Source organism: Pimephales promelas, chromosome 1 (genome assembly GCF_988280905.1).
Source record: "Pimephales promelas chromosome 1, fPimPro1.hap1.1, whole genome shotgun sequence".
NCBI lineage: Eukaryota > Metazoa > Chordata > Actinopteri > Cypriniformes > Leuciscidae > Pimephales > Pimephales promelas.
In genome coordinates, this window is record NC_142769.1 from 31,387,233 (window position 1) to 31,414,143 (window position 26,911).

The 26,911-nt window shown below is 39.0% G+C and overlaps 1 protein-coding gene across 4 annotated transcripts; it reads right to left on the reverse strand.

Annotated features, from left to right (window-relative positions):
• Positions 1-808: 808 nt before the first annotated feature.
• Positions 809-26,617, reverse strand: LOC148998452 (uncharacterized). Of its 4 annotated transcripts, XM_089129489.1 has the most exons (10): positions 26,243-26,617; positions 24,274-24,391; positions 23,625-23,804; positions 23,430-23,493; positions 23,180-23,245; positions 21,121-21,186; positions 8,607-8,669; positions 6,603-6,642; positions 6,370-6,432; positions 809-2,542 (listed from the first exon to the last, which is right to left on the reverse strand). In XM_089129489.1, the coding sequence occupies exons 4-10, from the start codon at positions 23,448-23,450 to the stop codon at positions 2,463-2,465; spliced, it is 399 nt and encodes a 132-aa protein (XP_088985615.1). In that variant the 5' UTR covers positions 23,451-23,493; positions 23,625-23,804; positions 24,274-24,391; positions 26,243-26,617; the 3' UTR covers positions 809-2,462. The 4 variants fall into 4 exon arrangements, with proteins under 4 accessions (XP_088985615.1, XP_088985617.1, XP_088985616.1 ...); XM_089129491.1 differs by having other exon boundaries at positions 8,607-8,666; positions 24,274-26,617; XM_089129490.1 differs by having other exon boundaries at positions 6,370-6,429; positions 24,274-26,617.
• Between the last annotated feature and the right edge of the window lie 294 nt (positions 26,618-26,911).

The window sequence follows — 26,911 nt, forward strand, 5'->3', positions numbered from 1 at the left end:
ACATTTTATTTGAGGGGATGCTTTGGTTGGGCCAATATTGTTGGAGAGAGCGTTGAGAGCCATGTGTTCCTTTTGTTTTGTGGGGGCGCCAGTTTCTGGTTGTTTTTCCACTCCACTGGAGCTCCACATCCAGCTAGTTGTAATCGCAAAATTAACCTCTCCAGGGTGAAACAATTTTGTGAGTTTTGTAATAACAACCAGCAGTCTGTACATTTTACCTTATATAGATTTGTAATAACATATATTCTGTGATTTGAATGTTCGTCATTTGCATTTACATGTTTTCATTTGGCAGACACTTTTATCCAAAGCTACTTACAAGTAGTATGCAGGGTGCAGCTATCACTACAGAGCAAACGGGGGTAAGGTGCCTTGCTCAAGGACACTTCAGTCATTTCCTGCTGGCACTGAAAATCGAACCAGCAACCTGGTTACGAGTTTAACTCTAACCACTAGGCCATTTGTTTTATATATATATATATATATATATATTATATTAGATGTGGGCATAGATTCAGTTTTTTAATCTAAAATATAATAAAATATCTGATGTAATAATGTGTCACTTGTTGAGCCAAGTAAGCTTCTATGTTAAATAAAACACAAAGACTATGTGGTTATTTTCCTTTTTATGCGCCCGATTTATTTTGCTCTCCATTTTCGTAATTATTCTCTACATTACACATTCGCACCTCATAGCACCCAGTGTACTCCTGAGGCGAGTAGGCCTGCCTTATACGCTGTGTTTCGGTTCATTAATGACTCACAAGACTAACATATTTATTTCTTATTTATTAAATCCAGGCAATTGGTTGATGAAACATTTATTAAAATTAAGAAACAATTAATACAAAACAAAATTCACCTTAATGAAAGGCTTTGTGCTCTATGTTTGAAGTGACTGTTTTAAGTCTTTTCAGTGCCGCTTTCAGAGTGGTCAAGTCCTTAACGAGGAACTGTCGCGTAACATTTTTTCCCTCATAAATGAATGCACGAAAAATAAGACAAAATTCATATTTTATGTTCTGTGGAGAGCCAACCCTTCTTCATCCGGTGGGTAGGATTACTTTTTGTTCTTTTGCCTTTGTGTGTGTGCCTCGTCCGTTACGGATGTGTATTGCCCTCATTTTAAATATAAAATGCATATACTGATATTTTCCTAATGTCTGGATAAACAGACGTTTCAATGTATTGGTTTTAAATGCCCCTTACAGTGCAATTCGGTTAGGCATTGGCCTACATCTGCGCTAATATATCAAAGTGAGAGTCATTGTAGCTTGCGTAGTATAGACCCAGCTTAGGGCTGTCGCGATAACCGCAATATTATAGTACCGCACTTCTGACAAGTCAACCGCAGAGGATAGCACGTAACCGCAGCAACCGCGATATTCACGTTTTTTTTTTATAAGGCTATACCCTTCTTGTTTTGAACTTAATGCATGTGTATTGAATGTTAAACGAGTTCATAATGATAACAAGACTGTTTATCATGGTGATGTGTAGCCTACAGGATTTACACAGACAGTGAATGATCGGCAGAGCGCGTGCGATTACCTGCGTCTGTCTTTGAAGTTGTGAAAACCTTGTCGTGTCAAACGGAAGCGAAATATTTGTGGCATCATCATTTTAACGTTCTCTTCACGGGTATTTTCCCATAAATGCGCGTCAGCAGCAGCGCTGGTCAGCATCCCACAGCACAAGGAAGCCGAAATAAAATCAGTGAGTCATGCCTCTAAAAAGTGAAGCATCAGCTTCAGCGTTGCCCATGCGACGCATTGCTGCTCAGCTGAGCCTTGAAAAGTTGAACATCAAAGTTAAAAATAATTAACATCTTGTTTCTTTACATCTCTTTTAATGAATCAGCTTTTTTAAACGTGTTCGTTGAATGAACGGTTCAATGACTCAAAGTCCGTTGTCATAACAATATGCGCGCTGAGTGAAAGTCTTTCAATGCGCATATACTGTAGTTTAGTTTCGGTTACATTGGTTACTGAAAATGTCCTCGTTTTTGTCCACATCGTAAACTTTATTTATATAGCAACAAATACATATAAATTAAATAAATAAATAAATGGTGGTAATACCGCATATTGCGCTATTGAGCCACTCAACATTACCGCAAGGGAAATTCCATAACCGCGACAGCCCTAACCCAGCTCTCAACCCAACTTTGAGAATAGATTAACAGCGATTTTTTTTTTAATCTCCCGACAAGAGTCTCACGTTAACGGCGATAACGGCCGATCACTAATATATATAAATTTATAAAATTTATATGTGTTTGTGTGTGAGAACATAAAACAGCACACCAAGTATGGGACCAAGAAGCAAAGTTTAATGTGTGCTTTTTCACACATTAAACAAAGGGATTAAACAAAGCAGGATGCTCAGCATACTTGCACTGCTGGCAATCAATTTTAGTGGCGAGTTTGTAATTTGTAAGTGGTTTTTAAAGTGTCTCATCACTGCTGCCATTTCAGATGGAGACCATGGTTGTTCTTGTTTCCTTCTGGCATCCTTTCAGCAGGATTTTCAGGAACGCCTACAAAAGAGGAAAACAGATTCCTAGGATAAACAACATGATGACTAGATCTCATCTTCCTATTCTTCCAAACAGTCTAAGAATTATCTTTAGTCTAGCCCATAGATATATATAACTAGATTCCGCCTTCAAGCGCTCCAGGCACGTGGATGTGTTCGCCATCTTGGAACGCTCCACATGTCAGTTGCTGCTGAAGACACTTACTGTTTGGTAAATATGCCACAACCCTGTGCAGTAAAAACCGTTGTGATATAAATAAATACCGCCCAAAAAATGGTGTAACCTTTCACAGTTAATGATATATTATTTATTTTGAGTGTTTATATCAATTACTGATTATTAGTTGTTATAAGTTTTTTAAATGATTATATTATTTTGTCATGTTTGCTAACGTTCTTGTTTAGCAGTTTTAAAAATCTTAACGTCAACCAAAAATATAACCACTATTTTCATTAGCTTATCTGTAAAATTATTTAACATCAAAGATAACCTTAAAGGTGGGGTATGTGATTCTCTTTTTTGTCATTTTTTTCAAAATAACTTGAAATCCTATTCCTAACCCACTTACAGCCACTGAGTTAGAAGCACTGAATGAAAATTAAGCAATTTAATCATCTGTGGAACAGGCAGGGCTCGAAAAACTCCAGCCAATCATTTCCAAAACCACCTAGAATCATTGGACAGTATTGGCGCTTTTCCACTGCATAGTACGGTACGGTTCAGCTCAGTACGCTTCGACTCGGCGCGGAACAGTTCGGATCGCTTTGCGTTTCCACTGCAGTAGTACCCCTTCAAAGTGTGTGGGACTGATCGTTATTTGCGCGCGCCTCTACTGCCATGACATCATCTTAAAAGCGCCACATTTTCAAACCCACAACACAGGAACAATGGAGACTATCGAGGGGATGGTGTTCCTGATTCTCGGTATGTGGTTGTTTTTAACTGCTAGATGGAAAAATGTGTTTAAAATGAGGCTGATGGCAGCAAAACAAAAATACTGCTAAAAAAGTGTCTCGTGTCGCAAATCCAATGACGCTAGTAGTGACGCTGGTAGTGACGATTCTGTCTGACCAATCAGTGATCTGCAGTGTTTCACGTCACATTTTAGTACCGGTACGGTACGCTTGGAACCTCAACAGACCAGGTACCATTTAAAGCGTCCTGAAGCGAACCGTACTGTACTGTACCATGCAGTGGAAAAGCACCACAAGCGAGCCGTACCGAACCGAACCGTACCGTACCGTACTATGCAGTGGAAAAGCGCCATAAGTTTGTCAATGAAATGCCCGTACCATACCTTCCTCCACCCAGCGCGCGTGACCCCCTTTGTGCGCATACTTAAAGCTTGTGACGCATGCGCATCTCGTCACTAAAGCCGGTTACATGATTAATAGTAAATCGTCATTACAATTAGGGCCGAAATGATTAGTCGACATTGAAGACTTACAAAAGGAGATGTTAGGAAGACTATCATTACTTTTTTTTACAGGCACTTAGTTTTTCTTTTTCATATAGTAAATTAAAAGGTGAATGAGAACGTCTCTGTCAGCTCAAATGTCATATAAAAAAAGACTGTAATAATTTTATAATTATAATAATGGTTTGCAGATTCATATTTTACTATTTTTGTGTCCTGAAGTAAATGACCCTTTTTCTGTTTCAGTTCTAAGAAAAGCAGTGGTCCTATTAAACAATGCTTAGAGAGCAATTGTGTGTGATTTGAGTTGGACTGAAATCTGAAAACTTAACGAGAATGACCTGTTTAGTTGGCTCTAAGTTCATTAAAACAACTATTTCAAAAGCTGAAATGAAAATGATTAGCCGGCAAAATAATCAACGATTAGTCGGTTAATCGGTGTAATAATCGTTAGTTTAATCGATTACAATCTCTCGCGCATCTGAGTTTTCATTCGTCCATGTTCTTCGAATGGGTGGAGTCAGGGCCAGCGTTGGAGGAAAGAAGGTAGGGCCATTTGAATTGTATATTTTCAAAATGGATGAAATATTTTCAAAAAACTGTTTTCCAAATCACATACCCCACCTTTCAAAATCATGTGCTTTAACTCTCCGGCAGATGTAGACGAATACACGTAAATAGCTACCCCTGCAGACTCATTCAGCTCGCTGTGTGCAGAACTGCTTGGCGTGGTTGCCAGATTGCTGTAACATTACATAGTGTAACTTCCCTATCCTCAACACTACAACCTAACATTTATAATTTTAAAATAATAACATTTAAGACAGCTGGCGAAAAAAATTCTTTAACCTTTAAACTGCGGAAGAATAATGCAGTGCAATAGTTTAAAATAAGGCTGGGCGATAAAACGATAACGATAATTATCGCAATATAATTTTTCTTGATAAAACGATATCAAGAGGTCGATAAATGTTCGATAATGTACGATTATGCGCCAAAAGTGGAACGAAACTCATTTGAACCGTGCGTGGCACATGGAGCATTTATCTGCTCGGCTCAGAGTCCAAACGGCCGTGCACTGAGCGCAGCGCGAGCTCACGCAGACTCGCACTTTAATCGTCTTGCTCACGAGATCCAGTGAGAAGCGCTTGAGTTCAGCGAAGAACACAAATGTCAAGTTTAAACCAGTTTAAAGGCAGATGAAACACCGCTGACAAAAAGGTGAAACACTGCGTGCAACGATACAGTCAGAATCTGAATTGATACTGAATCCATTTAGCCTACCATGGATTTACTGTAAGGTTAGCCTGGTAATATTAACTGCACCATGAAATGTTGGATATACATATTGAATTGTATATTATTAATATTGAATTGTATATTATTAATGTAGAGAATGTATTAAATGACTAATGGAATACAAGTACAGTATTTAATAATGTATTTAACTGTTAGGCTACTGTTTTTCATCCAAATACCACAGAAACCATAAAGTTATGCCATGATAGTGAGGTGCTAAGTTATAGGCTGTACCTGGTTTTATCTGTGGTTATCATCATCTAAATGCATGAGACTGGATGACCAATGGTTAATTTTAATACAACTCAAACAGTCAGAATATTGCTTTTTACTAAATAAAAATGTGGTCGTTGCATTTAAAAAAACAACAAAAAAAAAAACAGGTGTTACTGTTTTTGTTAATGAACATCAATTTAAAGAGTAGTTTAAAAACACAATTAATGCTCTGGTTTCTACAACTTTCACTTAGGAGCAAAAATCTGCCTTTAAACTTGAAAGAAATACAAATTTGACATATAGTGATAATTATCGATATCGACTGATATAAAAAAAAATATCGTGATAATTTTTTTTTTGGTCATATCGCCCAGCCCTAGTTTAAAAGTATTGTGTTGTTTAGCAAAACAAAGTTTAGCAGGACTTGGCATCCCCAACCGCTTATCACCGTTCCAATATGGCGAATGACCAACGTATAGTGGCTCATAGAAACTCATGCTAATGCCGAGTTCACACTGCACGATTTTCGCACAGACAATTTGGATCGCAAACTTCTTTCAGGCTATAATTTTTAATAACAATTCCAGTCTCATGCACATGTGATCTTGCGTTATTTCCTTATCGCTTATCGTATGTTTGTAAAATGTAATTTGCGAACCAGACAGATGTTGGATTCTTCCTTTTGTAAAGTCATGCATGGGTGAAACCTCCTGACCCAGTGTGCAGTGTAACTACAGCAGCAACTGATTGATACCACAGATAGTCACGCAGCGGGAAAAGAACAGTGACCTGACTACTGTGAAAATCGTGCAGTGTGAACTCTGCTTTAGGCAGCTTGATCTTCACTATTGTCTAATAAAGTGTTCATTGTGCATTTTTGTTTGTGGTTTTTTACCGGCTTGTTCATGCTCTTCTCTACTGCTGCACTTCTTCTTCTTTTTACTTTTTCGGTAAACTGCTTAAAAACAAAACAGAAACAAATGTACATCTAGTTTAAATCCATCAACCAAATGCAAAAAATGATCCAGACCAAAATCTAGATCATATATGCCACTGATTTTTAGCTTCGACTAACATTTATATGTCCTTAAAATGGATTAGTAGTTAAAAACTTCCGTCGTGTCTTACCAGCAGATGAGCTTTCTACGGCAGCGTCTGGCAGCATCATCTATGAAAGGAATAATAAAATACTGTAACATAGAGTAGGCACTGCTTGGTCAACATGAACTGAATCAAACCTTGCTAAACATGCTAGTTAAATGAGATAAATGCCCATACCATCTAAGGTGCCTGGAACATCCTCAATGCCTTACTCGCTTTAGTACTGTGGTGTGAATAATATAGTTTACTATTAAGGTTATGGTGTCACATGTTTATTTATATACACGCATAAAGTAGAGAAAACACCATGATGACTAGATCTCATCTCCCTATTCTTTTAGCCAGTCTAATAATTATCTTTGGTCTAGCCTTGTTTGAAAGATTGCTAGTCTCAGGGATGCAAACTAGGGGTTGAACAGACTAGTCGATTAGTCGACCTTAATGCAATGCCGTGACGCTTTAAGCTTGACGTTGACTAGTCACGTTGATCATATATATGAGTGTAAAAGTACCATGTATAAGTACCTGTATTTTCTTTTATTTATATATGTATTTTTTTGTATTGTTTGAATAAAGGGTGGCAATCTTTCATAATCAACTGTTGATGTGGACTATATACTGGAGGTATATTTTAGGTGGCTAATTGATAAAAGTACTATATATTTTTATTAGCTTAAGAATAAAATAAAAATATTGGATTGATATCGGTATCGGCAAAAGCCAAAGCTGCGGTATCGGTAGTGAAAAAGTGGTATTGGGACATCCCTATTATGAAACTTTACTTTGCCCTCAGCCAAAACGATTTGCCAAGCAACAAATTACAGATTAATGAGACCAAAGATCGCATGTTAAATATACACAAGACAAATTATGTCACGTTTAACCACTAGACATCAGAGCCAGCCGCAAACGCCAGAAGCTTTAAAGTGGAAGTTCGATGCATGATGTCTGTGGTTCGATGAGGCTATGTCGGCGCATAACATACGTCATGAATAAACTTATCTGATTGGCTTACGGCTAACCAATGATAACTTCAGAGAAGCGCCTCCTAGCGAGAGAGAAAACACTTCTCTATTATGCCATTCCAGACTCTGTACGAAGCGAAGTTAAGTAGCAGAGTCTGGTATTACCAGGCTAATGCAAACACATGTATGGTAAAAAAAGAGAGGTAATCTTGCAAAATGGTAAATGAGTCAAAAAAGATAAATTACCTGACATTTACATTAAGGCACAGTAGGTTATCTTTTTTTTTCTTAATCTATTTTCCCGTGGCGTCTGTCGTTGCTATGCAACCATGCACTGCGCTCTCCACAAAGACAAAGAAGTTTTACTAGCTAATAGATTTCCAACACCGAAAAACGCTTCCTTTAGCTCTGCTACAAGATATAACGTTATTTACGGAGAAGAGAAAAACACCTGTAGTGTTTGGGTGCACCCCCATTCTTCATGTTGACTGAGCTTTCAATGTTGTTATGGAAAGGGCGAAGCTGATTGGTTGTTCTTGTCACATGAACTGCGTTGTGCTTGCGGCATTCTGAAAAGTTGAGGTGTTGTCATCTCACTGTGCCTGGGAAAAATGTGCGCGTCGCTTCAATTATGAGCGCGCTTACCGCGCGCCTACATTGAAATACTGAACTTGAGCAAGCAAAAGATACGATATGTGAACTTGATGAACTACCTCCAATCAGGGCACGGAATACTGGTAGCTCGCAAGCGACGTGATGGAAACCCCAGTAAAAGATACGCAGCTAGCAGAAACACTAGTGGTTCATGCCTGTGCGCATGCCCCCCCTCCCTTAAAAAAACTCTTCACGATTCACAAAAGTCACTCAAACTGACGTGAAAAAAGCGCAGAAAACCACGCTGTTTGCATCCCTGCAGTCTTGACTAAAGTGTTGAGTGGCTGTTTTGGCCTGTTGTAGGCAAGCAGGCATGTAGGTAGATTTTATCATTTTTGTAAAGGAATTTATATTTGATCTTCACTATTGTCTAATAAAGTGTTCATTGTGCATTTTTGTTAGTGTTTTTTACCATCTTGTTCATGCTCTTCTCTACTGCTGCACTTCTTTTTCTTTTTAGTTGTTCGGTAAACTGCTTAAAAACAAAACAGAAACAAATGTACGTCTAATTTAAATCAATCAACAAAATGCAATTCACCCCACCCCCTCAACATGACAAACACAGTAAATATGAGGACATAATACACACAACACTTATCTCAATCTGACTCTAGTAACCTAAACCTGGACCGTCACCAACCCCCACAACATGACAAACACAGTAAATATGAGGACATAATACACACAACACTTATCTCAATCTGACTCTAGTAACCTAAACCTGGACCGTCACCAACCCCCACAACATGACAAACACAGTAAATATGAGGACATAATACACACAACACTTATCTCAATCTGACTGTAGTAACCTAAACCTGGACCTTCACCCAACCCCCTCAACATGACAAACACAGTAAATATGAGGACATAATACACACAACACTTATCTCAATCTGACTGTAGTAACCTAAACCTGGACCTTCACCCAACCCCCTCAACATGACAAACACAGTAAATATGAGGACATAATACACACAACACTTATCTCAATCTGACTGTAGTAACCTAAACCTGGACCTTCACCCAACCCCCTCAACATGACAAACACAGTAAATATGAGGACATAATACACACAACACTTATCTCAATCTGACTGTAGTAACCTAAACCTGGACCTTCACCCAACCCCCTCAACATGACAAACACAGTAAATATGAGGACATAATACACACAACACTTATCTCAATCTGACTGTAGTAACCTAAACCTGGACCTTCACCCAACCCCCTCAACATGACAAACACAGTAAATATGAGGACATAATACACACAACACTTATCTCAATCTGACTGTAGTAACCTAAACCTGGACCGTCACCCAACCCCCTCAACATGACAAACACAGTAAATATGAGGACATAATACACACAACACTTATCTCAATCTGACTGTAGTAACCTAAACCTGGACCTTCACCCAACCCCCACAACATGACAAACACAGTAAATATGAGGACATAATACACACAACACTTATCTCAATCTGACTGTAGTAACCTAAACCTGGACCGTCACCCAACCCCCTCAACATGACAAACACAGTAAATATGAGGACATAATACACACAACACTTATCTCAATCTGACTGTAGTAACCTAAACCTGGACCTTCACCCAACCCCCACAACATGACAAACACAGTAAATATGAGGACATAATACACACAACACTTATCTCAATCTGACTGTAGTAACCTAAACCTGGACCGTCACCCAACCCCCACAACATGACAAACACAGTATATGAGGACATAATACACACAACACTTATCTCAATCTGACTGTAGTAACCTAAACCTGGACCGTCACCCAACCCCCACAACATGACAAACACAGTATATGAGGACATAATACACACAACACTTATCTCAATCTGACTGTAGTAACCTAAACCTGGACCTTCACCCAACCCCCACAACATGACAAACACAGTAAATATGAGGACATAATACACACAACACTTATCTCAATCTGACTGTAGTAACCTAAACCTGGACCGTCACCCAACCCCCACAACATGACAAACACAGTAAATATGAGGACATAATACACACAACACTTATCTCAATCTGACTGTAGTAACCTAAACCTGGACCGTCACCCAACCCCCACAACATGACAAACACAGTAAATATGAGGACATAATACACACAACACTTATCTCAATCTGACTGTAGTAACCTAAACCTGGACCTTCACCCAACCCCCTCAACATGACAAACACAGTAAATATGAGGACATAATACACACAACACTTATCTCAATCTGACTGTAGTAACCTAAACCTGGACCTTCACCCAACCCCCTCAACATGACAAACACAGTAAATAGGAGGACATAATACACACAACACTTATCTCAATCTGACTGTAGTAACCTAAACCTGGACCGTCACCCAACCCCCACAACATGACAAACACAGTAAATATGAGGACATAATACACACAACACTTATCTCAATCTGACTGTAGTAAACTAAACATGGACCGTCACCCAACCCCCTCAACATGACAAACACAGTAAATATGAGGACATAATACACACAACACTTATCTCAATCTGACTGTAGTAACCTAAACCTGGACCTTCACCCAACCCCCTCAACATGACAAACACAGTAAATATGAGGACATAATACACACAACACTTATCTCAATCTGACTGTAGTAACCTAAACCTGGACCTTCACCCAACCCCCTCAACATGACAAACACAGTAAATATGAGGACATAATACACACAACACTTATCTCAATCTGACTGTAGTAACCTAAACCTGGACCGTCACCCAACCCCCTCAACATGACAAACACAGTAAATATGAGGACATAATACACACAACACTTATCTCAATCTGACTGTAGTAAACTAAACATGGACCGTCACCCAACCCCCTCAACATGACAAACACAGTAAATATGAGGACATAATACACACAACACTTATCTCAATCTGACTGTAGTAACCTAAACCTGGACCTTCACCCAACCCCCACAACATGACAAACACAGTAAATATGAGGACATAATACACACAACACTTATCTCAATCTGACTGTAGTAACCTAAACCTGGACCGTCACCCAACCCCCACAACATGACAAACACAGTAAATATGAGGACATAATACACACAACACTTATCTCAATCTGACTGTAGTAACCTAAACCTGGACCTTCACCCAACCCCCTCAACATGACAAACACAGTAAATATGAGGACATAATACACACAACACTTATCTCAATCTGACTGTAGTAACCTAAACATGGACCGTCACCCAACCCCCACAACATGACAAACACAGTAAATATGAGGACATAATACACACAACACTTATCTCAATCTGACTGTAGTAAACTAAACATGGACCGTCACCCAACCCCCACAACATGACAAACACAGTAAATATGAGGACATAATACACACAACACTTATCTCAATCTGACTGTAGTAACCTAAACCTGGACCGTCACCCAACCCCCTCAACATGACAAACACAGTAAATATGAGGACATAATACACACAACACTTATCTCAATCTGACTGTAGTAACCTAAACCTGGACCTTCACCCAACCCCCTCAACATGACAAACACAGTAAATATGAGGACATAATACACACAACACTTATCTCAATCTGACTGTAGTAACCTAAACCTGGACCTTCACCCAACCCCCACAACATGACAAACACAGTAAATATGAGGACATAATACACACAACACTTATCTCAATCTGACTGTAGTAACCTAAACCTGGACCGTCACCCAACCCCCACAACATGACAAACACAGTAAATATGAGGACATAATACACACAACACTTATCTCAATCTGACTGTAGTAACCTAAACCTGGACCTTCACCCAACCCCCTCAACATGACAAACACAGTAAATATGAGGACATAATACACACAACACTTATCTCAATCTGACTGTAGTAACCTAAACATGGACCGTCACCCAACCCCCACAACATGACAAACACAGTAAATATGAGGACATAATACACACAACACTTATCTCAATCTGACTGTAGTAACCTAAACATGGACCGTCACCCAACCCCCACAACATGACAAACACAGTAAATATGAGGACATAATACACACAACACTTATCTCAATCTGACTGTAGTAACCTAAACATGGACCGTCACCCAACCCCCACAACACGACAAACACAGTAAATATGAGGACATAATACACACAACACTTATCTCAATCTGACTGTAGTAACCTAAACATGGACCGTCACCCAACCCCCACAACATGACAAACACAGTAAATATGAGGACATAATACACACAACACTTATCTCAATCTGACTGTAGTAACCTAAACCTGGACCGTCACCCAACCCCCTCAACATGACAAACACAGTAAATATGAGGACATAATACACACAACACTTATCTCAATCTGACTGTAGTAACCTAAACCTGGACCTTCACCCAACCCCCTCAACATGACAAACACAGTAAATATGAGGACATAATACACACAACACTTATCTCAATCTGACTGTAGTAACCTAAACCTGGACCTTCACCCAACCCCCACAACATGACAAACACAGTAAATATGAGGACATAATACACACAACACTTATCTCAATCTGACTGTAGTAACCTAAACCTGGACCGTCACCCAACCCCCTCAACATGACAAACACAGTAAATATGAGGACATAATACACACAACACTTATCTCAATCTGACTGTAGTAACCTAAACCTGGACCGTCACCCAACCCCCTCAACATGACAAACACAGTAAATATGAGGACATAATACACACAACACTTATCTCAATCTGACTGTAGTAACCTAAACATGGACCGTCACCCAACCCCCGCAACATGACAAACACAGTAAATATGAGGACATAATACACACAACACTTATCTCAATCTGACTGTAGTAACCTAAACCTGGACCGTCACCCAACCCCCACAACATGACAAACACAGTAAATATGAGGACATAATACACACAACACTTATCTCAATCTGACTGTAGTAACCTAAACCTGGACCGTCACCCAACCCCCACAACATGACAAACACAGTAAATATGAGGACATAATACACACAACACTTATCTCAATCTGACTGTAGTAACCTAAACCTGGACCGTCACCCAACCCCCACAACATGACAAACACAGTAAATATGAGGACATAATACACACAACACTTATCTCAATCTGACTCTAGTAACCTAAACCTGGACCGTCACCAACCCCCACAACATGACAAACACAGTAAATATGAGGACATAATACACACAACACTTATCTCAATCTGACTCTAGTAACCTAAACCTGGACCGTCACCCAACCCCCTCAACATGACAAACACAGTAAATATGAGGACATAATACACACAACACTTATCTCAATCTGACTGTAGTAACCTAAACCTGGACCGTCACCCAACCCCCACAACATGACACACACAGTAAATAGGAGGACATAATACACACAACACTTATCTCAATCTGACTGTAGTAACCTAAACCTGGACCGTCACCCAACCCCCTCAACATGACAAACACAGTAAATATGAGGACATAATACACACAACACTTATCTCAATCTGACTGTAGTAACCTAAACCTGGACCGTCACCCAACCCCCACAACATGACACACACAGTAAATATGAGGACATAATACACACAACACTTATCTCAATCTGACTGTAGTAACCTAAACCTGGACCGTCACCCAACCCCCACAACATGACAAACACAGTAAATATGAGGACATAATACACACAACACTTATCTCAATCTGACTCTAGTAACCTAAACCTGGACCTTCACCCAACCCCCTCAACATGACAAACACAGTAAATATGAGGACATAATACACACAACACTTATCTCAATCTGACTCTAGTAACCTAAACCTGGACCTTCACCCAACCCCCTCAACATGACAAACACAGTAAATATGAGGACATAATACACACAACACTTATCTCAATCTGACTGTAGTAACCTAAACCTGGACCGTCACCCAACCCCCTCAACATGACAAACACAGTATATGAGGACATAATACACACAACACTTATCTCAATCTGACTGTAGTAACCTAAACCTGGACCGTCACCCAACCCCCTCAACATGACAAACACAGTAAATATGAGGACATAATACACACAACACTTATCTCAATCTGACTGTAGTAACCTAAACCTGGACCGTCACCCAACCCCCACAACATGACAAACACAGTAAATATGAGGACATAATACACACAACACTTATCTCAATCTGACTCTAGTAACCTAAACCTGGACCTTCACCCAACCCCCTCAACATGACAAACACAGTAAATATGAGGACATAATACACACAACACTTATCTCAATCTGACTGTAGTAACCTAAACCTGGACCGTCACCCAACCCCCTCAACATGACAAACACAGTAAATATGAGGACATAATACACACAACACTTATCTCAATCTGACTGTAGTAAACTAAACATGGACCGTCACCCAACCCCCACAACATGACAAACACAGTAAATATGAGGACATAATACACACAACACTTATCTCAATCTGACTGTAGTAAACTAAACATGGACCGTCACCCAACCCCCTCAACATGACAAACACAGTAAATATGAGGACATAATACACACAACACTTATCTCAATCTGACTGTAGTAACCTAAACATGGACCGTCACCCAACCCCCTCAACATGACAAACACAGTAAATATGAGGACATAATACACACAACACTTATCTCAATCTGACTCTAGTAACCTAAACCTGGACCGTCACCCAACCCCCTCAACATGACAAACACAGTAAATATGAGGACATAATACACACAACACTTATCTCAATCTGACTGTAGTAACCTAAACCTGGACCGTCACCCAACCCCCACAACATGACAAACACAGTAAATATGAGGACATAATACACACAACACTTATCTCAATCTGACTCTAGTAACCTAAACCTGGACCGTCACCCAACCCCCTCAACATGACAAACACAGTAAATATGAGGACATAATACACACAACACTTATCTCAATCTGACTGTAGTAACCTAAACCTGGACCGTCACCCAACCCCCACAACATGACACACACAGTAAATAGGAGGACATAATACACACAACACTTATCTCAATCTGACTGTAGTAACCTAAACCTGGACCGTCACCCAACCCCCACAACATGACAAACACAGTAAATATGAGGACATAATACACACAACACTTATCTCAATCTGACTGTAGTAACCTAAACCTGGACCTTCACCCAACCCCCTCAACATGACAAACACAGTAAATATGAGGACATAATACACACAACACTTATCTCAATCTGACTGTAGTAACCTAAACCTGGACCGTCACTCAACCCCCTCAACATGACAAACACAGTAAATATGAGGACATAATACACACAACACTTATCTCAATCTGACTGTAGTAACCTAAACCTGGACCGTCACCCAACCCCCACAACATGACAAACACAGTAAATATGAGGACATAATACACACAACACTTATCTCAATCTGACTGTAGTAACCTAAACCTGGACCTTCACCCAACCCCTTCAACATGACAAACACAGTAAATATGAGGACATAATACACACAACACTTATCTCAATCTGACTGTAGTAAACTAAACATGGACCGTCACCCAACCCCCTCAACATGACAAACACAGTAAATATGAGGACATAATACACACAACACTTATCTCAATCTGACTGTAGTAACCTAAACCTGGACCGTCACTCAACCCCCTCAACATGACAAACACAGTAAATATGAGGACATAATACACACAACACTTATCTCAATCTGACTGTAGTAACCTAAACCTGGACCTTCACCAACCCCCTCAACATGACAAACACAGTAAATATGAGGACATAATACACACAACACTTATCTCAATCTGACTCTAGTAACCTAAACCTGGACCTTCACCCAACCCCCTCAACATGACAAACACAGTAAATATGAGGACATAATACACACAACACTTATCTCAATCTGACTCTAGTAACCTAAACCTGGACCGTCACCCAACCCCCTCAACATGACAAACACAGTAAATATGAGGACATAATACACACAACACTTATCTCAATCTGACTGTAGTAACCTAAACCTGGACCGTCACCCAACCCCCTCAACATGACAAACACAGTAAATATGAGGACATAATACACACAACACTTATCTCAATCTGACTGTAGTAACCTAAACCTGGACCGTCACTCAACCCCCTCAACATGACAAACACAGTAAATATGAGGACATAATACACACAACACTTATCTCAATCTGACTGTAGTAACCTAAACCTGGACCGTCACCCAACCCCCACAACATGACAAACACAGTAAATATGAGGACATAATACACACAACACTTATCTCAATCTGACTGTAGTAACCTAAACCTGGACCTTCACCCAACCCCTTCAACATGACAAACACAGTAAATATGAGGACATAATACACACAACACTTATCTCAATCTGACTGTAGTAAACTAAACATGGACCGTCACCCAACCCCCTCAACATGACAAACACAGTAAATATGAGGACATAATACACACAACACTTATCTCAATCTGACTGTAGTAACCTAAACCTGGACCTTCACCCAACCCCCACAACATGACAAACACAGTAAATATGAGGACATAATACACACAACACTTATCTCAATCTGACTGTAGTAACCTAAACCTGGACCTTCACCCAACCCCCTCAACATGACAAACACAGTAAATATGAGGACATAATACACACAACACTTATCTCAATCTGACTGTAGTAACCTAAACCTGGACCGTCACCCAACCCCCACAACATGACAAACACAGTAAATATGAGGACATAATACACACAACACTTATCTCAATCTGACTGTAGTAACCTAAACCTGGACCTTCACCCAACCCCCTCAACATGACAAACACAGTAAATATGAGGACATAATACACACAACACTTATCTCAATCTGACTGTAGTAACCTAAACCTGGACCGTCACCCAACCCCCACAACATGACAAACACAGTAAATATGAGGACATAATACACACAACACTTATCTCAATCTGACTGTAGTAACCTAAACATGGACCGTCACCCAACCCCCACAACATGACAAACACAGTAAATATGAGGACATAATACACACAACACTTATCTCAATCTGACTGTAGTAACCTAAACCTGGACCTTCACCCAACCCCCTCAACATGACAAACACAGTAAATATGAGGACATAATACACACAACACTTATCTCAATCTGACTGTAGTAACCTAAACCTGGACCTTCACCCAACCCCCTCAACATGACAAACACAGTAAATATGAGGACATAATACACACAACACTTATCTCAATCTGACTGTAGTAACCTAAACCTGGACCGTCACCCAACCCCCTCAACATGACAAACACAGTAAATATGAGGACATAATACACACAACACTTATCTCAATCTGACTGTAGTAACCTAAACATGGACCGTCACCCAACCCCCACAACATGACAAACACAGTAAATATGAGGACATAATACACACAACACTTATCTCAATCTGACTGTAGTAACCTAAACATGGACCGTCACCCAACCCCCACAACATGACAAACACAGTAAATATGAGGACATAATACACACAACACTTATCTCAATCTGACTGTAGTAACCTAAACCTGGACCGTCACCCAACCCCCACAACATGACAAACACAGTAAATATGAGGACATAATACACACAACACTTATCTCAATCTGACTGTAGTAACCTAAACCTGGACCGTCACCCAACCCCCTCAACATGACAAACACAGTAAATATGAGGACATAATACACACAACACTTATCTCAATCTGACTCTAGTAACCTAAACCTGGACCGTCACCCAACCCCCTCAACATGACAAACACAGTAAATATGAGGACATAATACACACAACACTTATCTCAATCTGACTGTAGTAACCTAAACCTGGACCGTCACCCAACCCCCACAACATGACAAACACAGTAAATATGAGGACATAATACACACAACACTTATCTCAATCTGACTGTAGTAACCTAAACCTGGACCGTCACCCAACCCCCTCAACATGACAAACACAGTAAATATGAGGACATAATACACACAACACTTATCTCAATCTGACTGTAGTAACCTAAACCTGGACCGTCACCCAACCCCCACAACATGACAAACACAGTAAATATGAGGACATAATACACACAACACTTATCTCAATCTGACTGTAGTAACCTAAACCTGGACCGTCACCCAACCCCCTCAACATGACAAACACAGTATATGAGGACATAATACACACAACACTTATCTCAATCTGACTGTAGTAACCTAAACCTGGACCGTCACCCAACCCCCTCAACATGACAAACACAGTAAATATGAGGACATAATACACACAACACTTATCTCAATCTGACTGTAGTAACCTAAACATGGACCGTCACCCAACCCCCACAACATGACAAACACAGTAAATATGAGGACATAATACACACAACACTTATCTCAATCTGACTGTAGTAACCTAAACCTGGACCTTCACCCAACCCCCTCAACATGACAAACACAGTAAATATGAGGACATAATACACACAACACTTATCTCAATCTGACTGTAGTAACCTAAACCTGGACCGTCACCCAACCCCCACAACATGACAAACACAGTAAATATGAGGACATAATACACACAACACTTATCTCAATCTGACTGTAGTAACCTAAACCTGGACCGTCACCCAACCCCCTCAACATGACAAACACAGTAAATATGAGGACATAATACACACAACACTTATCTCAATCTGACTCTAGTAACCTAAACCTGGACCGTCACCCAACCCCCTCAACATGACAAACACAGTAAATATGAGGACATAATACACACAACACTTATCTCAATCTGACTGTAGTAACCTAAACCTGGACCGTCACCCAACCCCCACAACATGACAAACACAGTAAATATGAGGACATAATACACACAACACTTATCTCAATCTGACTGTAGTAACCTAAACCTGGACCGTCACCCAACCCCCTCAACATGACAAACACAGTAAATATGAGGACATAATACACACAACACTTATCTCAATCTGACTGTAGTAACCTAAACCTGGACCGTCACCCAACCCCCACAACATGACAAACACAGTAAATATGAGGACATAATACACACAACACTTATCTCAATCTGACTGTAGTAACCTAAACCTGGACCGTCACCCAACCCCCTCAACATGACAAACACAGTAAATATGAGGACATAATACACACAACACTTATCTCAATCTGACTCTAGTAACCTAAACCTGGACCGTCACCCAACCCCCTCAACATGACAAACACAGTAAATATGAGGACATAATACACACAACACTTATCTCAATCTGACTGTAGTAACCTAAACCTGGACCGTCACCCAACCCCCACAACATGACAAACACAGTAAATATGAGGACATAATACACACAACACTTATCTCAATCTGACTGTAGTAACCTAAACCTGGACCGTCACCCAACCCCCTCAACATGACAAACACAGTAAATATGAGGACATAATACACACAACACTTATCTCAATCTGACTGTAGTAACCTAAACCTGGACCGTCACCCAACCCCCACAACATGACAAACACAGTAAATATGAGGACATAATACACACAACACTTATCTCAATCTGACTGTAGTAACCTAAACCTGGACCGTCACCCAACCCCCACAACATGACAAACACAGTAAATATGAGGACATAATACACACAACACTTATCTCAATCTGACTGTAGTAACCTAAACCTGGACCGTCACCCAACCCCCACAACATGACAAACACAGTAAATAGGAGGACATAATACACACAACACTTATCTCAATCTGACTGTAGTAACCTAAACCTGGACCGTCACCCAACCCCCTCAACATGACAAACACAGTATATGAGGACATAATACACACAACACTTATCTCAATCTGACTGTAGTAACCTAAACCTGGACCGTCACCCAACCCCCTCAACATGACAAACACAGTAAATATGAGGACATAATACACACAACACTTATCTCAATCTGACTGTAGTAACCTAAACCTGGACCGTCACCCAACCCCCACAACATGACACACACAGTAAATATGAGGACATAATACACACAACACTTATCTCAATCTGACTCTAGTAACCTAAACCTGGACCGTCACCCAACCCCCACAACATGACAAACACAGTAAATATGAGGACATAATACACACAACACTTATCTCAATCTGACTGTAGTAACCTAAACCTGGACCTTCACCCAACCCCCTCAACATGACAAACACAGTAAATATGAGGACATAATACACACAACACTTATCTCAATCTGACTGTAGTAACCTAAACCTGGACCGTCACCCAACCCCCTCAACATGACAAACACAGTAAATATGAGGACATAATACACACAACACTTATCTCAATCTGACTGTAGTAACCTAAACCTGGACCTTCACCCAACCCCCACAACATGACAAACACAGTAAATATGAGGACATAATACACACAACACTTATCTCAATCTGACTGTAGTAACCTAAACCTGGACCTTCACCCAACCCCCTCAACATGACAAACACAGTAAATATAAGGACATAATACACACAACACTTATCTCAATCTGACTGTAGTAACCTAAACCTGGACCGTCACCCAACCCCCACAACATGACAAACACAGTAAATATGAGGACATAATACACACAACACTTTTATCAATCTGACATATGAGGACAAAATACACAACCCTAACCCTAGAATAAATCTATAGGATCCAAAATGCTATCACGTTTCATAAACACTTACCATCTGTGATGTTTTACTCTCATCTCCACAGACGAGTGAGGCAGGTTCTTCAGTCTTCAAAGTTACCTGTGTAGATTAACAACAAAGTATTAACAAATTAAATTCTCAACATGATAAACCAAATATAAAATAAATCTATTAGGGATGCACCGATATGAACATTTTGGCCGATACCGATAACCGATAATTCTTTACCTTTGAAAGCCGATAACCGATATATTGGCCGATCAATCAAAATTATTTTTTTATATACTTTGATAGCCTGTTTACATAAACAAAAGGCTCACAATTAAAAGCCTTGTCTCAAACACTTTTAACATAAATCATACATATACTACAGTATAACCTAGGTTGAACCAGTGTAAGATTTCTTAACTTTTAAAATTAATTTTATACTGGGCAACTTTCTTTATTTCTTAATTAAAAAACACTTTATAATAAGGTTTAATTTTGTTAGCATTAGTTAGCATGAACAAACAATTTTATAAGAAATTTTTAAGAAAGTTGTATCTAACATTAGTCAATGTACTGTGAACTAACATGAACACACATATTTTATTAACTAACAATTGAGGCTATTGCTCTGTTACTTAATGCATTAACAAATGAGACCTTATTAAAATGTTATCAAAAAATCTATTGCCTAACAAAAAATAAAATATCCTACCTAAATATTGCAAAAAAGTCATTAGATAGGCTAACATTGGGCTGCATATAAAGTAACAAAATGCACGTGCCATGGATCAATAAAATGGAATCGCCTCCGCAAGGACAATAAGGAAATTCTTTTAATCAAACCATATCGTTGATGAAAATAAAACGAGAACAAAATAATGTTCGTTATTAATTATAACGCAATGTTTTTGAAAAAAAAACAATTAAACAATTTTAATATTACAGAGTAGGCTAGCCTAATGGTAAACATCTTTAATAGCATTACTGTTTAAATGACATTACTATGTGAGCTGCGCGATGAAGCTGAAGAGAACGAACGTTAAACTGAATCGTTTTGCTAGAAGGTTAATCAACTCTCGACGGTTGCTGAAGAATGCAAACCCAAAGAATTTACACATTTATTACAATGGTGAATATAATTATACGACAGTGCCATCTTTTAAAGTTTTGCATTGTTTAATCTGCGCGCGCTGACGCTGAAGAGAACGAGCGCCGGGAAACTGAAAAACTTTTCTAGGTTGTTTAAATCCACGAAATGCATGATATGTGAGCTTAATCAGATATTTATATTACATCAGCTTTATATTACGACTTATCTGGACAAAAGGATGTGAACGCACAATCGAACATGTGCTGGTCGTGTAGCTAATCCCTGTCCTGGACGCGCTACTCCCACAACATCGCGCTGAAACGGCAACTAAACCCAGAGAATTCACAACGTTTTATTTCAATAGTATTCTCATTATAATGGCATGTATGTGACAGTCCCAATTATAGTTATAAAAGTGCATTGCTGTTTGAGCTGCACGCACGCTATTAAGATGATCACCGGTACAATGAAGCGCATGTCGTTCATTAACTCAACCAAACGCATCCTATATTAGATTAATCAGATATATAGGCCTATACACAAAATAAACATATTAAAACTTACAATGGCACAGAATGCTGTGAATGCTCAAGAGAACTTGACTGTGCTCGTCATGAAGGCTAACTCCACAGACACCCTCTTTCCGACACAATGCGCTCGTCGCGCTGAAACACTGGCGAACAAGAATTCACAACATTCTTTTGCATGCGTGTTTTTATTATAATGTTATGAAGCCTATGTAACAGATTTGTGCTGCACATGTTGCACTGAACTCTTTCTTCCTTTTCGAAGTGAATCCAATCATTCATAACCATCATGGCGAACAGCGCGCGTCTCTCAACTGAAGTAAATAATCTATTATCCATCAGCTTTGATATATCGGCCCAATTTTCTTACCGGATCGATAACATCAAAAAAGACCATTTATCGGCCGATATCGATATGTGGTCGATATATCGTGCATCCCTAAAATCTATAGGACCCATAATGCTATCACTTTTCATAAACACTTACCATCTGTGATGTTTTACTCTTATCTCCACAGATGAGTGAGGCAGGTTCTTCAGTCTCCAAAGTTACCTGTGTAGATTAACAACAACAAAGTATTAACAAATTAAATACTCAATATGATAGACCCTTTGAACAGAAGCCTGTGTGTTCGAACGAGCGTATACATATATATATATATATATATATATATATATATATATATATATATATATATATAGGACCCAAAATGCTATCACTTTTCATAAACACTCACCATCTGAGATGTTTTACTCATCTCCACAGACGAGTGAGGCAGGTTCTTCAGTCTTCAAAGTTACCTGTGTAGATTAACAACAAAGTATACTTTAATTATGAACTAACACAAATTCTCTCAACATGTTGTTTAAAGCTTATGTTTGAATAATTGTTTAGAGCAAAATAACATTTAAGAAATAAGTGTTATCTATACCTGGTGTCTCCATGGCCATTCAGAATCCCCATAGTTGTAACAAATTTCTTCCCCAGGACTGATGTCATTTATAGCAAATAAACACAAATTGGGCTTTTTGTCCACGCTCACAATTTTCATTTTGCTGTTGGAAAATGTGACTATCATTCACAAGAGCCATCTTCTTTGGCAGCATCAACCCTGAAACATAAAAAAAAAAAAAACAATGTTGCTATAACTAAAGGTGTAATAACAGATTCAAATACACACACAATACATAAATGCAAGTCACTAGTTTACTATTACCGTTGCTATTACTAGCAGAAAATGCAGTTTGTATTTCTGGTTGACTTACAACTCTGTATATTTGTAAGACATTGTGCATTAAATAAAGCCATATAGATACCATATTGTTTTCCATTAAAACTGAATTCAAATAAAAACACTTTGAGTGAATTGCCATATATTTTGAGTCTTCTTTCATATTCTTCTCTATTTATGACCTCTCCTCGATAATATTAGATCAAAAAAATCTACTTTATGAAATTGAGAAGTGGTGAACACTCCCCGACCTAACAAAGAATTAGTCTGATTAGTCAGAGAAATGTTTTAACTAAATATTTAGAGCAGGGTCGGAAATCCATGACTTAAACATTGGTCTGTTACTTACCTTTGAATGAATTTATACATTTTTCTACAAATCCACCCTTGTCTTTCAACATTGATGCATAAAATACAGCCTCCTCCTCTGGTTTTTTACCCCTCCTGGGCCTTATTCCTGCCATTTTCTACAAAGGTCCAGAAAAGCAAGTCATTTTTTTGTGATTTACTGTTTTATACAAAAAATCATCTTACATAATGAAAGAAACATTCTGTAAAAACATATCCTTGATATTTTTAATACTGAATAATACTGATAGTGCTGGGCGGTTTGACCTAAAATTTATATCACATATTTTTATGCATAATCAGGCATTCAAAGCATTTAATAAAATAGTTTTCTTTTCACGCAAAATAAGCTTGTTCGACTTGAACCGGTGCTGCAGAGAGCGATCGGTGAATAACATCAAAGTATCGCGATAGCGATGGCTCCGTATGCTTTTCAATCACTCTTACGTGGATCAGTGGAGTAGGGAGCGCTGCAGGTCACGTCACACGGAGAAATGGCGAGTGGGAGAGATGAGGGGGGATGTAGGAGGATGTGCCAGTGTCCATGTGCATAAGTCCGGTGTGTGGAAACCTTTTGGATTTCATGTTATGATATTTAAATACACTACAGTGGCACTTTAAGTTTAGATAAGAACTCCAGTCATATGTTTCCAAATACTGCACTTTAATTTCAAGTGAAAAAAAAAAGTACCCTCACTCTCAGGGAATAGAAGCATTCATTGTTGATACTGTTTTTGTTTTGAGGTTGAACTTAAATTTCACTTTATGATTATGGCCTTTGCTATTGCTATAGCTTAATTATCAATAGGCAATGATGTTTCATGTGTTTTGACATTTAAAAGACAGCGTTTTAAGAGTTCCTCTCTTTTTCTTTTAAAAGATAGATTTTTTGTAAGAGCTACATCAAGTAGGCAGTTGATAAATGCAAGTTGATTTCTTTGTGTAAATAATCTTTGTGTGCTAAAAATGCACACAAGTTCTTGTAGAGATAGTGATACACATTACCATCTGAAAATATCCAATATATCTGAAAATACCTAAAAATATTAAAATTGAAAATACTGTGGAAACAAAGACACCTACATCTTGGATGCCCTTGAGCCTATGTTTTTATAAAACCTTTTTTTGTCAAAACTTTATTTGATGTTAGTAGATAACATGTTGCAAGACACTCCTTTAAAATCTGATAATATTTTTTTAGTTTATAATTTTAATGTTTATGTAAACAAAATGTGCAAATTTTAAATTTGTGCATGCAAAAAGCCTTGGTTTTCGACATAAAACCTGGTGAATTCATTTCATTGTGTAGTATAAGTACTTTTTGAACAGGATTCTGTGATAACCATGATCATGTTGGTCACTATAATCATGAAATGAATAATTTCAAAGATCAACTATGATTGTGTTTACATTATAATATGCAAGTGCAAAGTACAATTTTATATATATATAGAGAGAGAGAGAGAGTTCTCCGGCCTGTAAATCGTTTCTGTTTTTATTTATGTTTTTGTAGTTCTTCTCTGCAACAGATGAATAACAATTTATTCGTTTTTATATGATGTATTCATTGATATTTCTATTTTGCTGGAGTCCCGCGAATTGTTTTATTCTCCCGCAGGCCGCACATACAGAAAGAGTGCACTAACTTACCGCCCGGGCCTATGCCAGCGCCCGCACTGCATCAAATCTAGTCCGGCGCCGCAAGTCTCTCAAGGCCCGGCCCGAGTGTGTGTTCGCCCCGTAGCCAAATATCATACCCGTAGACTAAGAATTTATTAACTAAATCATGAATTAATCTCGCTTTATCAGAATACAAAGATAAATCATGCTATGTTTCACCAAAGCTAAATTGATTAACAGTTCATGCTCTTTAATTTCACAATCGTCGTATCAACAATAATTGTTTAAATCCGTATAAACTTAAACATATTTTAACATAAGAGTAGCTTTGTGCTTGTCATTAATCTTACCTTATGGGCGATGAGTGATAACGTCGCCGTCAGACATCCAGAGAAAACACCGGTTTGTGTTTGACATATTCAGACATTATGAAGACTTTCTGGCGGGCAGCCAATCAGAAGCCGCGATTTCACACACATGTATCAATAATTCATGAGGAGGCGCAGTACCGAGTCCGGCCTACAGTAGCGCACTTCCGATACACACGTCACACACAAATTCAGGTTTATGTGAATTATAAAGACATGTGGAGAAATTTTGGATTTCAGCTAGGGGGAGCTATTGGAGGACTTCTACATTCCCCGTATTATGAGGACACCGGTCATGTCCTCATAATACAAAATGTCCTCATAATGTTGCGTGTATTCATATGAAATGTCCTCATAAATCACATAGACGCACACACACACACACACACACACACACACACACACACACACACAAACACATCAAGGTGTGTGTGTGTGTGTTTGTCTTGCCATTGGGAGAGATGTACTGTAACTAGGGTCACGTGACAAGACTACAGCCAAGCATACTGGACTCTTCCTCTCCTGAATTTCCTCAAGTTACTCTCAGACAGGCTGAAGGCACTCCACCCTATTTCACAGACAGATTTACAATGGCTTCAGTCTCCCGCCAGCATCAGACAGACACTGGCATGAAAACTCTGGTTACTAAAC

Excerpts from the sequence above, each read along its gene's own strand:
- LOC148998452 (XM_089129489.1), bottom strand. The coding sequence starts at position 23,450 with ATGAGTAAAACATCTCAGATG. Across the intron at positions 23,246-23,429 it reads TGAGTAAAACATCTCAGATG|GTAACTTTGGAGACTGAAGA; the intron begins GTGAGTGTTTAT and ends TAATCTACACAG. Across the intron at positions 2,543-6,369 it reads AGAAGAGCATGAACAAGCCG|GCGTTCCTGAAAATCCTGCT; the intron begins GTAAAAAACCAC and ends CCTCTTTTGTAG.